The 12,496-nt window shown below is 40.1% G+C and overlaps 2 protein-coding genes across 2 annotated transcripts in view; one reads left to right on the top strand and one right to left on the bottom strand.

Annotated features, from left to right (window-relative positions):
• The window catches only part of LOC115235367 (fasciclin-1-like), a 75,250-nt gene that overhangs the window by 48,676 nt on the left and 14,078 nt on the right, over positions 1 to 12,496 (top strand). The window contains exons 6-7 of the mRNA XM_029807103.1: positions 3,482 to 3,724; positions 11,863 to 12,077. Coding sequence (XP_029662963.1) covers positions 3,482 to 3,724; positions 11,863 to 12,077 — 458 coding nt within the window. The remainder of the gene's footprint in view (positions 1 to 3,481; positions 3,725 to 11,862; positions 12,078 to 12,496) is intronic.
• Positions 578 to 12,496, bottom strand: part of LOC115235364 (tropomodulin) — a 77,298-nt gene continuing 65,379 nt past the window's right edge. The window contains exon 9 of the mRNA XM_029807099.1: positions 578 to 956. Coding sequence (XP_029662959.1) covers positions 949 to 956 — 8 coding nt within the window. The 3' untranslated portion in view covers positions 578 to 948. The remainder of the gene's footprint in view (positions 957 to 12,496) is intronic.

Here is a 12,496-nt window from a genome sequence, read left to right as displayed (position 1 = left end):
TAGTAAAATCCAGGATCGTCTCTACGACGACGTCTGGCTATTTACATAAAAATACGATCGAGGAATCTCGTTTCGCTGATCCGTTCTAGTACGTGATACAAGTTTGAATAAAATAAACCTAATATTGCCGTGATAAAAGTAGGAGGATAAATATAAAAAGAAGCAAATGATAAAAAGAGACAAGTAGAGCATCAAGCCTAATCGAAGAAACTATGCCAATAGGACAAAGATAAAAAAAATCGGTCAACAGAAATTCTAAGATCCCTCTAATAAAAATAATAAAAATCCCAACACTCTCTGGATCGCTATTCTTAATCTGTTGATCCACGAAATCTCAATTAACTATAAATATTTAAAATCCTTAGAATAATTAAAGATCACAAAGATATCTCAAAGGATCAGTGAAAATCTCAGCTACATGTTCCTTGAGACAGTTCCGTGTTTCAAGATGTATTTCTGCTGCAGAACGAAAACTTTGTCGACACGTATACAACTTCACGGCTCGATGCTCTGAATACAAAAGAACGTAGCCGGGCGAGAGGTTGAGAAAAACAGAGGAACGAGCGTTCGCCGATCGATACGATTTCAAGTTGCGGAAGAGAAGTTCTCTTCCTCTCCTCTTAATCTTCCATCGCACAGGGCGAGCCTCGTGGTGCTGCGCGTCTCTCGCCCTCTTACATTTTTATTAATTTATCCCGGCATAGAGGAAACCCTAGCAGTAGCGATGTATCGTTATTAAACTCGCCTTTTTCGTTCGTTCGGACAGATAGCCCGGCTAACGATCGCCGATCGACTTCCGTTACGATTCTGTCCGCCCTCTCCCCGCCGTCTCTCCATTTCTTTTTCATTTTTCTTTTCTACCCTTGTGTCAATATTTTTCTCCCGCAACACCTTCAGATGCCTAGTTAATCCCTCCTTTTCGTTAGTTCTCGGCTTTTCCATGGTACCTCACGAACCTGTAAAGATTAAAAGATATTAACGAGGGAGACGAGCAAAAAGAACAAAAGGGAAAGTGAGAAGGAAGGCAGAAAATAAATAGATGGAAGAGAGGGAGGAGGAAAGATGGAAAAGAGAGGGATTTGTGCCACGAGGGAAATGCCGACAGCATTCGGTGAACGCGGGAAAGGGGAAAAATGACTTCCGCGGATTTTTCCTCGCGCGAAGTTGTTCTATCCGCGCGCGAGAGTGTATAAAAAAATTCCCTATCTCTTTAATAATATTACCAGGCGCGTCGAGAATCGTGTAATTTTGCGCTTACTATAAACATGTCGAAACAAATCTTAAATTGTCAAATCGACTCTTTTCGCTCGACTCTACCTTACTTCTTGATTCTAAAATATTATAATTTTGTTCTTTTATGTCAAATTAGAGAAAAGTAATTGATGCACTTCTATTCTCTTTTGATGGTACAGAAAAATTCAAAAAGATTACTCCTCTCTTCCACTCCGCGCGTTCGCGTAGATCAATAATATCCAAAAGTAATGTTCCGACCCAATGGGATTTTGTGTATTTTATTGGTTTCTCGCGCGATTCCATTTCTATTTTGCATCGAAAGTCCTTCTCCTCTCTGCTTTCCGGTCATTCTCTCTCATTAAGCTCGTCTATGAACACCGAGAACCACGTCGAAAAGCTGCGGGCGTTGTGAATGGCTAACTGCCTCGCGTTAATTACCTTTTCGCTTTTTTTCCACCCATGATATAATCCGATCCGACTAGAGTTGTACGAGAAAACGGAAATGTCCATTTTAATTTTTGCGTTATTTTCTTCCATCTCTCAAAGTTTTTCAAATCTCTATGTGTCCTTTTCTACAATATCTCGTAAATCTCGTGTCTTTTACGAGAAATACACCATATTTTCCGTGCTTGCTCTTACTGGGATTTTTAAAAAGACGATATCTATTTTTGAACTATATTCCCCGTCAAGTGTTACACGTTTAAATTTTTCAAAATTTTCAAAATGATTTGTCTTTTACATGATTTACAGAGAATAAAAAAATCTCCAGTTCAGATTTGTCAAAAGAGCACCGTATATTTTAAAATAAGAAGTATTTATTAAATGATGTATTTACAACCTATCTTTATTTTTGACATTTTTCAAATTCATTTTAAAGTTGCAATTTTATTATATTATGTAAAAACAGAGACAAACTTCTTATTGAGAATATATTCTAATATGATGCAACATGCCATTTTAACATTTCTGATAAAAGATGCTGATATTATCTCAGTGTACCTTTATCGGTGATTTTTTGATATGTTCTCGGTGTTGATATGTCGCGCTTCACGTTACACGGCGGGATATCATTTAATTTCTTATACGATATTATCGGAAAATCACGCGATATGTGTTGAAATTTGACAAGATCAGTTTATGCGTTTTTGTAGTATCAAGAATTTCTGATTAAGTTGTATTTCGTTGTTTCTCCTTACTTCTACTAGCCGTCGAATTCGTCAAAACTATTTACTTCTTTTAGTTTGTACGAGATAGTTCTCGTAATTTAATCGCGTCGCATGATTTTCCTCCGTACAAGAAATACAATTGGCACTCGGAGTAATTGGGACGAGGATAGTGGATTATATGTGTGTCACGTAATGTTGCCACTTCCGTGAACTACTAACGGTCACGTCCCAGTCACGCTTTCTTTTCCCTTACACCTTGTCTTCTTCCCATAAGTAATTCATTTCGTCTCCTCTTCGCGGCGCGAGTTACACGAAGCTGCAAGTTCGTTACGTCAGTCTAATTGCGACTGTTCCATCCTTGCGACCGACCCTCTGAATTTCAAGTATTTTTTATCTTAAGCGATCTCTCGGGAATCTCTTAACGTTCTTCCAGCGACAATTGTCGTCTCCACACAAAGAATTTATTTGTTTTTTCCAGATTATGTGTGTGGGTTTTTGTCAGAATTCAGTCGAATCTTATACTTTTGGAACGAGGATTTCAATCAACTAGTACAGCTCGTATAGCTCATCGAAAATAGCTAGCGCGATCAAATATATATGAGAATCAATTTACGGGAATTCATAGAAAACGAGGACGTAATGAAAACTTTGAGAGCTTACTTCGTGATCTTTGCGCCGCGCCGCGCGTTGACTTGTACTCCTTACTCTCCGATTTCTCCGCACCTTCTTTCCGATTTTTTTTATTTTTGTCGCTTTTCGTGTTTCTTTGTGGAAAGTTAATGGCGTCTGGATTCGGCGCGGTTCATATAAAATTCCGTTACGCGAAAAGACGTTCCTTCCGATTAACATGTAATGAAACGCTGATGACTTTGAGTCGATGTTGGACGCCATCGATTCTCCCGTTCTTTATAAATAATCTCGACGTCGTCCTTGGACGTCTCCCCTTTCTGTTTTTCTTACCGTTCTCTTGCTTTTTTCGTTTGTGTTTAATTTTCTTTTCCCTTGAAACACGGCACCTCGTGGAATCGAGGCGCGACGAGCACTGCGTAACCGATTGACAGAAATCTTTTCTATCCGTGTAGGAAAAGGAGGACGGACCGGTGTACAAGTTTTACGAGACCATCCGCGATTTCGGGGACGACATCATGAACACCATCAGCTATCTGCGAGAGGTTACCCTCTTCGCTCCTAGCAACGAGGCGCTGGAGGAGCCGGGCGTGAAGCAGATGCTGCAGGACAAGAAACGCATCAGAGAGATCCTCAAGCTGCACTACGTCAAGCAGAAACTAACCCTCGACAATATTAAGGATAAGAGCGTCAGCCAAGTAAGTCTCATTTTCTTCTTTGCGTTTATATATACGATAATAAAATCAAAAACCGTGATACAAGTCGAGATTAATATTTGAAGTTACCTTTACATCCTATAATAGAGATGAAATATTATCATTGAAATATTGATTTAGCTTATGCCATTGTTATTTATAGGCTATAAGTATATATATAAGATAGATTACGATAATGACAATTTGTGTGCGTGTGTATATAAGATTCATCTGATATTGCATTTCGTATAAGTTTTAAATATCGATAAATCACTTCTTACATTTGAAGAGAATCTTTCTCCGGGTATTCTGCATGAAAACACGACATCAACGCAATCATTCACGTGGATATAAATTATTACATTGATTAACGCTTCCTTTCGTTTTTTTCAAAGACACCATTGACTGGGAAGTCAAACCTGGGGGTAATTATAGATTTATATTGCTTTCAGTGTTTTTTTTGCATAAATTGTTCGCAAAATCTTCTCCTTCTCTGTCTATCCATTTGCACTGTCCATTTGCACTGTCCGCTTTCATGCATTTTTCGATGTTGAGCGTATTACGAGTGCGAAACGAATGCGAGTTAACATTTCCAGCACTAACACGGCGCTCCAGGTATTTGGCAATCGATAGCGTCAATAAATCTCGTCTCGCCAATAGCTTTAGTAATCGAACGCCCAAAGAGATTTCTATTCTTGCCGCGATACACGATATACGAGGTGATCGAAAAGTCACGTATTAAAATTTCACAAACGGGATTTGACGTTGGAGGATGTGAATTATTTTATTTCGTAATGCCGTATATATTTTTGAAACTTCCTATCGTTCGGGGTATCTCGATAGAGCGAATTATAAATGTACGCGGATATCGCTGTTGATATTCAACGCGGCTGACTTTTCCGTCACTCCGTACACCGGGAATCGTACGAATGAAATTGTGGGAAGGTTCGACAGCCTCGTGGAATGGATTTCTGCCGTTTCGTCGGCAACACGATGTAACGATAATTGCGTATTTTTGCGAGAAGCCGCGGAGTTTCCCTCGAGCGAGAAGATGACGAGGACGAACGAAAGCGAGCTCACCTGGGCGCGGGCGATAAGGAAACTCGGCTTTCTCGGATTAAGTGGATTGGAAGATAAAAAGTTCCGCGGGATAGAGTAGGAGACGCCTGACGTCATAACAGCGCGCCGGGGCTGTTCCGCTCTTAAACTTTGCTCAAAGTCGACCGGCATCGCCGGTTCGTTTTCGCACTTTTCGAGACTCATTATCATCCAATCAGCATGGCGGAACTTTTCGTCGGAATAACAAAAAACTCTCGGCAATTTTCCGCCGCGGCTCTTTTTCTCGTCCTCTTTCCCGCGCATTTCCCGTCGCTTATTTTTACAGCGTTTTCACTCGAAGGGTGAAATTGCAAATGTAGACTTTCTTTATTCGAGATTATATATTTATATATGTATTATATATGTATATTTGTATTCTCGCGATCGAGTACATCGTTAATTATTTATCTCGCAAGTTGATGAATTTTTCGACCAGTTGTCGTCGTTCCCTTCACACCAACATTTTACAGATGAGATCGCAATATACAATGCCGTTATCCTCTCTATCAATCATACTCGTCATTTTCCACGCGGTCGAGAACGTCTCGTTAATGCACGCGAGAACTCAATTACGACAAGAAACCGGCAAATATCGTAATCGCGAAGCGCCGAGAAAATCAACAGAGTGACGGCATAATCGCTCACGCGCATCACTTTTCACCGACGCGCGCGATTTATTATATTAATCTTACCGTTATTAATGCGACATCCATATCGCGTTCGATGTTCGCGCTTAATGGCAAAATATCCGTCAAGTCAGATACAAGATACGAGCGCGTGAAGCAAAAAAGGAACATGCACACACGTGGCACGTGCTTCCTGCGGTACGCAATAATTTATGAAGTGCGCGAGAAAAAGAAGGGCACGCTGGAATTATTCTCGCGCAAAATCAATAAATTTCTTCCTGAAACGTTCTCGACATGGATATGAGTTTATTGGCTTTGCAACATTGTTTGCACAGATTTGCCCCTACGTTATCTATACGTACTGTCGAATTTATAGGATGCCACCGATACGACACGTCTCGCAAATCCGCGGTGAAAAATCATACCCGGCCGATCGCGCTTCGCGGGATCGCGAAAAAACAAGAGATGAAACACAAGTAGGGAGAGAATTCCGAGCAAATCGCGTCACGTAAATGCTCGGTCGGAAAATACGCCGACGTGCCATGGAAATTTCGCCGCGTTATCTCGATTGCAATTTTCAAACAAACGAATGTAATATCGGATATATTAATCCACGCTGCTAATATTTATGCGATACAGGTAAAAGAGGGAGAGACAGTTCTGACTGAATTAAAAGCAGCTTTTAATTTTTTAATCGAAATTTTTCTTAAAAAGATTATCTCCGAATTAATCAAAAAACTTATTACGAAGATCAATTAAATATAATTAAATTCATCGAAGCTTTCCGTATATCTCGTAAAGATGTCTTATAACAAATATTCTCGTAGAAAATGTTATTTTTGTATTTTTCAAAGATATTTTAACTCCGATTTTATTTTTACTATAATTGTAATATTTTTTCTCACAAAAAAATGAGAACCAAAACTGTGTGTGTGTGCGAAACAGAATAATCGAGTATCATCGGGCAATAAAATTTCTTATTCTGCGAAACGTGAAAACTGCTTAATATCCTGCGGGAAAACTCGTAAAGCGAAAGAAATGTAAAGCAGCAATACGTCCCGCGCTTTCCGGCGATGCCTGAGGTCCTAGCTTTCTCACCGACACGGGATATATCCTACATATCTTCGCGATTGTCTACGGTATCCGTATAGCCGGTTGCATTTCCGATATAATATGTATTATTTCGAAACTCTCGCGTGCGCGAAACGCCGCGCTTTTCGCAGTTAAGTTTCCGGAACTTGCATCCAGGTGGTCGTGGGAATTTGATTTCGAACTGCATAAACTTTATGACGAGAAAATATCCTTTTCCAGAAAGAAAACGTTACACGATCGAGCGCTCGGTCTCTCGCAATTTAATTCGTTTCTCCATTCCCTGACTTAAGATAATAATGAATATTAACCGCGTTCACGAATCGTACGAATCTATGGGACGAAGTTCGCATTGCGTCCGAACAATGCGATGAAATATTCGCGACAAAAATTCTTCGAAATTTTTTGACGGATCTAATAAAAAAAAGAACAAAATAAAACCGTTCATGTTAAAATCAAAGACAGAATCGCGTGAACATTTTTTTAGAAATACGGCAGTTTGTAATCACCGGAATGATGGCAGCATCAAGTTTGCGGATATCGAATCCTCATTGGAGGTGAACGATCGCGAAAAGAGCGTTTTCAGAGCGGTAACGCGCGCACATTAATTTCCTCGTCAAGTTGGATTCGCGGGAAAGCAACGCGCAAACTTACGAGTTTGATGATGGTTGAAGAGAGAAATAAAGACATCGCCGATATTAATAATTATAAGCGTAACGAGACTACATAAATCTATGACGTTATCTAGCGCGCTACAACTCGTCGGTATCTCGCTCGCACGTCGATCTACATCGAGTCCCGATGAACGCAATTACGCGAAATCTCCGATACAGCTAATTACACTTCAATATCCATCGAGCCGCTTCAATCATTCAGCAGCGTCGATATGGTATGTTGGCTTTAATTACTCTGCCCGCTCTTTAATAAATTAACGTTCGATCAGTATAAATAAACATTCAGCCGGACGTATGAAAGCGATGAGAGGACGATGGTGGTTGTAAAGTCAACGAGATCGTTTCAATCATTCGATTTACTGCAACCTGAACTGCTATATCAGAACGGTCGAGAAGTTACAGAAGTGTTTCGGTCTTTTTTCTTATCAAATCCGTTATCAAATTCGTCGGAAAAAATGAGAAACGACGGGACGATTCGATTTAACATTATTGCGACGCCATCATGGTACGAGCAGGTCGCGATAGGTCGAGGTGTTATCAATTAATTTACGAATGGATTATCATAAAAGCGCAACGAACAGGTGCGCTAATATCGATTCGCTAATTGCTGGTAGTTATGGCGATTCGATCGGCAATATCGGCTGTTATTTACTGCGCGCACGCTGTACGAACGTGCGTGGACCAATATTGACTCTGCTTGTGCCTCATGCAGTACGAAGCGCGGTGTATATATTAATCACGGTAAACAAAGGGTAAATCGCCCTTAATCGGAAACAACGTAGTTTCTGCGCGGCGTGACATTTTCGCATGGCCGCCGCTGCGTGACCGATCGTTGATTAGGATGTTTCAGAGCCTTGGCCAGTGTGTTGTATTATGCCAATTCTGCCGGCGAATCCGCTTTCCGCCAGTCATCCGAACTAAACGATTAGAATCCGAGTAACAATTATAAAATATAGATTGATTTAGAATGTCTCTCGACATGCTAACACGAAGATAATAATTTCGGATTAGCTGATTAGCTTTTGATGTTTCACGTTTCAACTAAATAGAGATACCTTGATTTTTACTTTATATTTCTACGAACGACCGTTTGAGATTATAAAACATAAATATTTAAAAGTACATTCGCTTGATACTCGTGAAAGAAAAGTGCTCTCTTGTATAAGGTATTGTATAAAGGGAGGTCTGAACATTTATGGAGAAAATTTCGATTGTGCGTAATGCTGAATTAATTTTTAATAATGCTCTTCTGCAACGAGATAAACATATTATTATATCAATAAATAAGTTGTTTAAATATAATTATCGCATATAAAGTTCAGTGCTTCTGCATTTTACGCGAAAATTGTCACACAATTTTCGTAGAACTACTACTCCCTTACTCCACGACATTGTATCCAATTTTATCCATTTCACATGTAATGAAACTTCCCACAATAGTTGTTAGTCTTTTTTAAAAAAGATGCCAACCTTCACACAATATTGCCAAGCTACAAAAGCGTTGAGGTCTACCACATACGTCGCGAAACGCGTCCCTAGCTACCTTATTAATCTCTCATGCCGTCCGCTTCTGCCGCAAGAAACAAAGAATATCTGATTTTTTTTCTTCATTCACGTTTGATTCTTTTTTTCCTTCACTCGCAACAAGACCAATTTGCATTAAGCTGCGCGCGCGTCAGGGTCGAAAGAGAAAATAATTAATAACCCCTGTCCGAGGATATGATAAGCAAACAACCCCTCGTGAAAAAAAAATATGCCGTGCATCAACTCACGCACGACACGATGCGTTCTACGCGCCAGACATATGCGCGTTTCTTTCTGTATGCCGTGAATGCCGTCCTGTTTTTCTTTTATCCGCTCTGATTTGCATTAAGCACCGCATGCGCCAGTGCGCCCGCGCGCACTAATTTATCGTCGAGATATGTTTTACACCGCTTTCATGCTTTATGACCCCGCGGCGCCTAGGCGTGCGCGTCTCGAAAGAGCGACTCTCTCATGTACGCTGATGAAATGATAAAGCGCTCCCGGAAGAGAAGGCGCCGCGACGTAAAATTCAATTTTATTCGCGATCGCTCTGCGAATTTACTTTCTCCTTTCTGTATTTTAGGCATGCGTTATTTAAAGCGTTGAGTTCGAATATCGCCTCGCCTTGATGCATATTCTTATTTGGAATATTGATTTAAGATTCAAATATCATTTCGGTGTCCATAACCGAATATTTGATTGAAAAATCATTAGTCAGACTTTTCTGGATCTATACATGTTTTACATTTTTCTGTTATTTAATTCTCAGAAATTCTCGATTTAATTTCGTATTTAACTTGTACGATCACGAAATGTTTTAATTAAAACGCAGTCTTTGGTAAATAAAATTTAATATAATGACTTTCCGACTCTTTCGGTTATTAATGAAATACGTGTACAAATACGCGGATTTCAGAGTGAATCCAAAAAGACAGATAAATCAATTTCAATCTCTTTCTCCTCTCGCGCGTTTACTTTTCTTTTCTGTTTCAGTAGCGTGATTTATTCCGTTACGACCTGTATTCCTAATTAATTTATTCAACATCATTCCTCGCGCAAATAAAAGTCCCAACGGCGATGTGACTTTACGCGCGGCTAATTGATAACTGCAAGCGTCGAAAGAGTAGGCCACGAATAAGAAATTAATTGCATGAACATATCGGGAATAATGAGCGCTTATCAAAAAGGCAATCGCGAAATACTTGAAAGTCCCTTTCTTATCTCTCATAAAATTAAAAGTATTTCACTTTAAAAAGCTGTAAGCAGATTACAACTTTAAATTAGTCTCACGGAAAACGAAATATTTCATTTATTCGTGGTATTTTTTTTTGCTAAAACAACGAGATAAATTTATAAAAGAAATTTTAATATATATTATATATTCAACAGGATCGAAATAAACCAACAGAATTTTTAGAATGAAGGAATAACATTTCTTACTTTGATTATATCTTTACTTAGATTTATCTTTGTCAGAATTTTAAAATTTTCTACCGATTAATCTAAAGTTGCAAGAATGATAATAAATAAGAACTCGATACAGAACACAGGCTCTGAAGAGCTTTTCTAGATTTCTCTCCGAGAAGAACTACTCCGAATCTCGGTTTTACATTTCAATTTAAAGCAAAACCGACCTCAAATAGCTCCGAAAATATACCCCCGATATCTTTTTTGAGACACCACGTACACATTTTCTCAGCCTCTGCGCTCGGAGAATCTCGGGCGCGCGGATAAACGTCAAGAAAGTAACCGGAAGTGACTCTGAGTGCACACCGGGAAATTCATGAGAGCTGGATCAGCCGGAAAGGGGATCGTTGCCTCTTGGCGTTCTCTATGCCGAGCTTTCCGTCCCGACATCGATGACGGAGAAAGAAAGAGACGGGGGGGGGGGGGGGGGGGGGGGTGACGGATGGAGAGCGCCAATTTGCAATCCGGACGATATTTGCAAGTTAAAAGCTCGCGCACTGCCGAGAACGACTACGTACGCCGCATCGTCCGGATAATCCGGCGGATCGAAGGGATTCGTTTCACTCCGCTATCGCACCCTGACATGACTGTCTCTCGAGATCAAATTTCGCGTCCGTCGATAAGAAAGCAGATCGCGCACTCGAAAACGCGTTCCGAAACGCTCCGGGTTTGCAATTACGCCATTTTCTTCCGGAGATTGTCGCCGCTGATGGCTTCCCTTTGATGTAATCGCGAAATAATCGATACGCTATTGTTAAGGATGGAGTCTCTGTCATTTTTCATACCAGTCTTAAAAACGACCATATAATTCGATGATTCGATTTTGATTCCTTATGATAACTACGTCGAATTATTTTATTGAGATAACATGATTAAAATATCAGGGACGCAATTTGCGTCTTAATAACAACAGCGTGAAGAGAGTTAGACTCGTCGAATTTTTTGCGGACTTTAGTGAGATTGATATATTTGATATTTATTGATGTGTGTTTAATGTATGTTGTGTACTTGCGATGGCGTGCACGCACAATCGTAACTCTGTGCGAAACTTATATCTAACTGCCTAACGTCGAAACTTTGCTTCCTCGTTCCACTCTTGTGCATGTGTATATGTGCGGGAAATTCTCAAGCACGGAAACGCAAATAACTTTTAATTCCTCGTCTTTTCTCCGACTACGACTGCGACAAGTATATGTACACGATTGCTCCTGTATTTGTGCACGAAATCAACTTATGCCAATTCTCCGAAGGCGATCTCGCGTTCCTTGTTCGCTCGATTCTTTGAATATTTTCCAAATTTCAAGAAATTTCTATCAAGTATTTTCCTCCAAATTATATACAAATTATCGAATTTTATAAATCATAATCTCGAACAGATTTGACACGTTTTAAGAAAATTCATTGACAAATTCGAAGAATGTGCTTTCAAATGCCTTCGAAGAATGGGACTCGTTTGTCGAAGCCCTTCGCATCTTTTCTGTGCGTTCTTCTTATTCAGAAGCTCGTTCTTTACTCGTCTTCCCTCTTGTCTTCTGGTTGCATTTGCGCAGCAGTTTCAACGTGTAATGTAATCCTTTGAAAGCAGCGCACGTGACTCCGGCGGTTAACGCGAGTCACGCGTCGCAAGCATTCCCTCACAGAGCTTCCGCACGAATTCTTGCAGGTAGCGACCGCCGCCGACAGGAAGAAGCTCTACTTCAACGTGGTGCAAGGCCCGAGGGGAAACCAGACCGTCACCGTGGAAGGCGGCGGCGTGAACGCTACCATCATTACTGCCAACATCGCCGCAACCAACGGGATTATTCACATAATCGACAGGTTGCTCGGGGTCCCCTACACCACCGTACTCGATAAACTCAGGACCGACCCGATGCTCAAGTAAGTCTTCCTCCCCCTCTCCTTCATCTTTATTCATCTTTATGTTAAGCGACTTGGATCATCGACTCTCGTCTTATCTCGAACATTGAAGCGTTAGTTGTATTAAATGAAAAAAGAAGACGAAAAAAATATCTATCATATGCATTTTGATATCTGAGATCAAATTTTAATTTTATTTATGAATCACCTTCTCTCTCTTTCTCTCATTACGTTTAAGTATTTAATTTTATGTACATTCTAGTAACATGAATAGAAAAATTATGTAAATCGTTACACCTCAGTTTCTAAAATTTCTAAAATTCGCACGACGAAGTGATATACTGAACGATTAATTTTTTACGAGATAAGTATCTCTATCTTTCGCAAGTGTCTCTATCTTCGATAATTACAAGAGGATAGCGTTCGTATAAGCGTCTACC

Source organism: Formica exsecta, unplaced genomic scaffold (genome assembly GCF_003651465.1).
Source record: "Formica exsecta isolate Colony F162 unplaced genomic scaffold, ASM365146v1 scaffold218, whole genome shotgun sequence".
Lineage (NCBI taxonomy): Eukaryota > Metazoa > Arthropoda > Insecta > Hymenoptera > Formicidae > Formica > Formica exsecta.
This window is presented reverse-complemented; position numbering and strand designations above follow the sequence as displayed.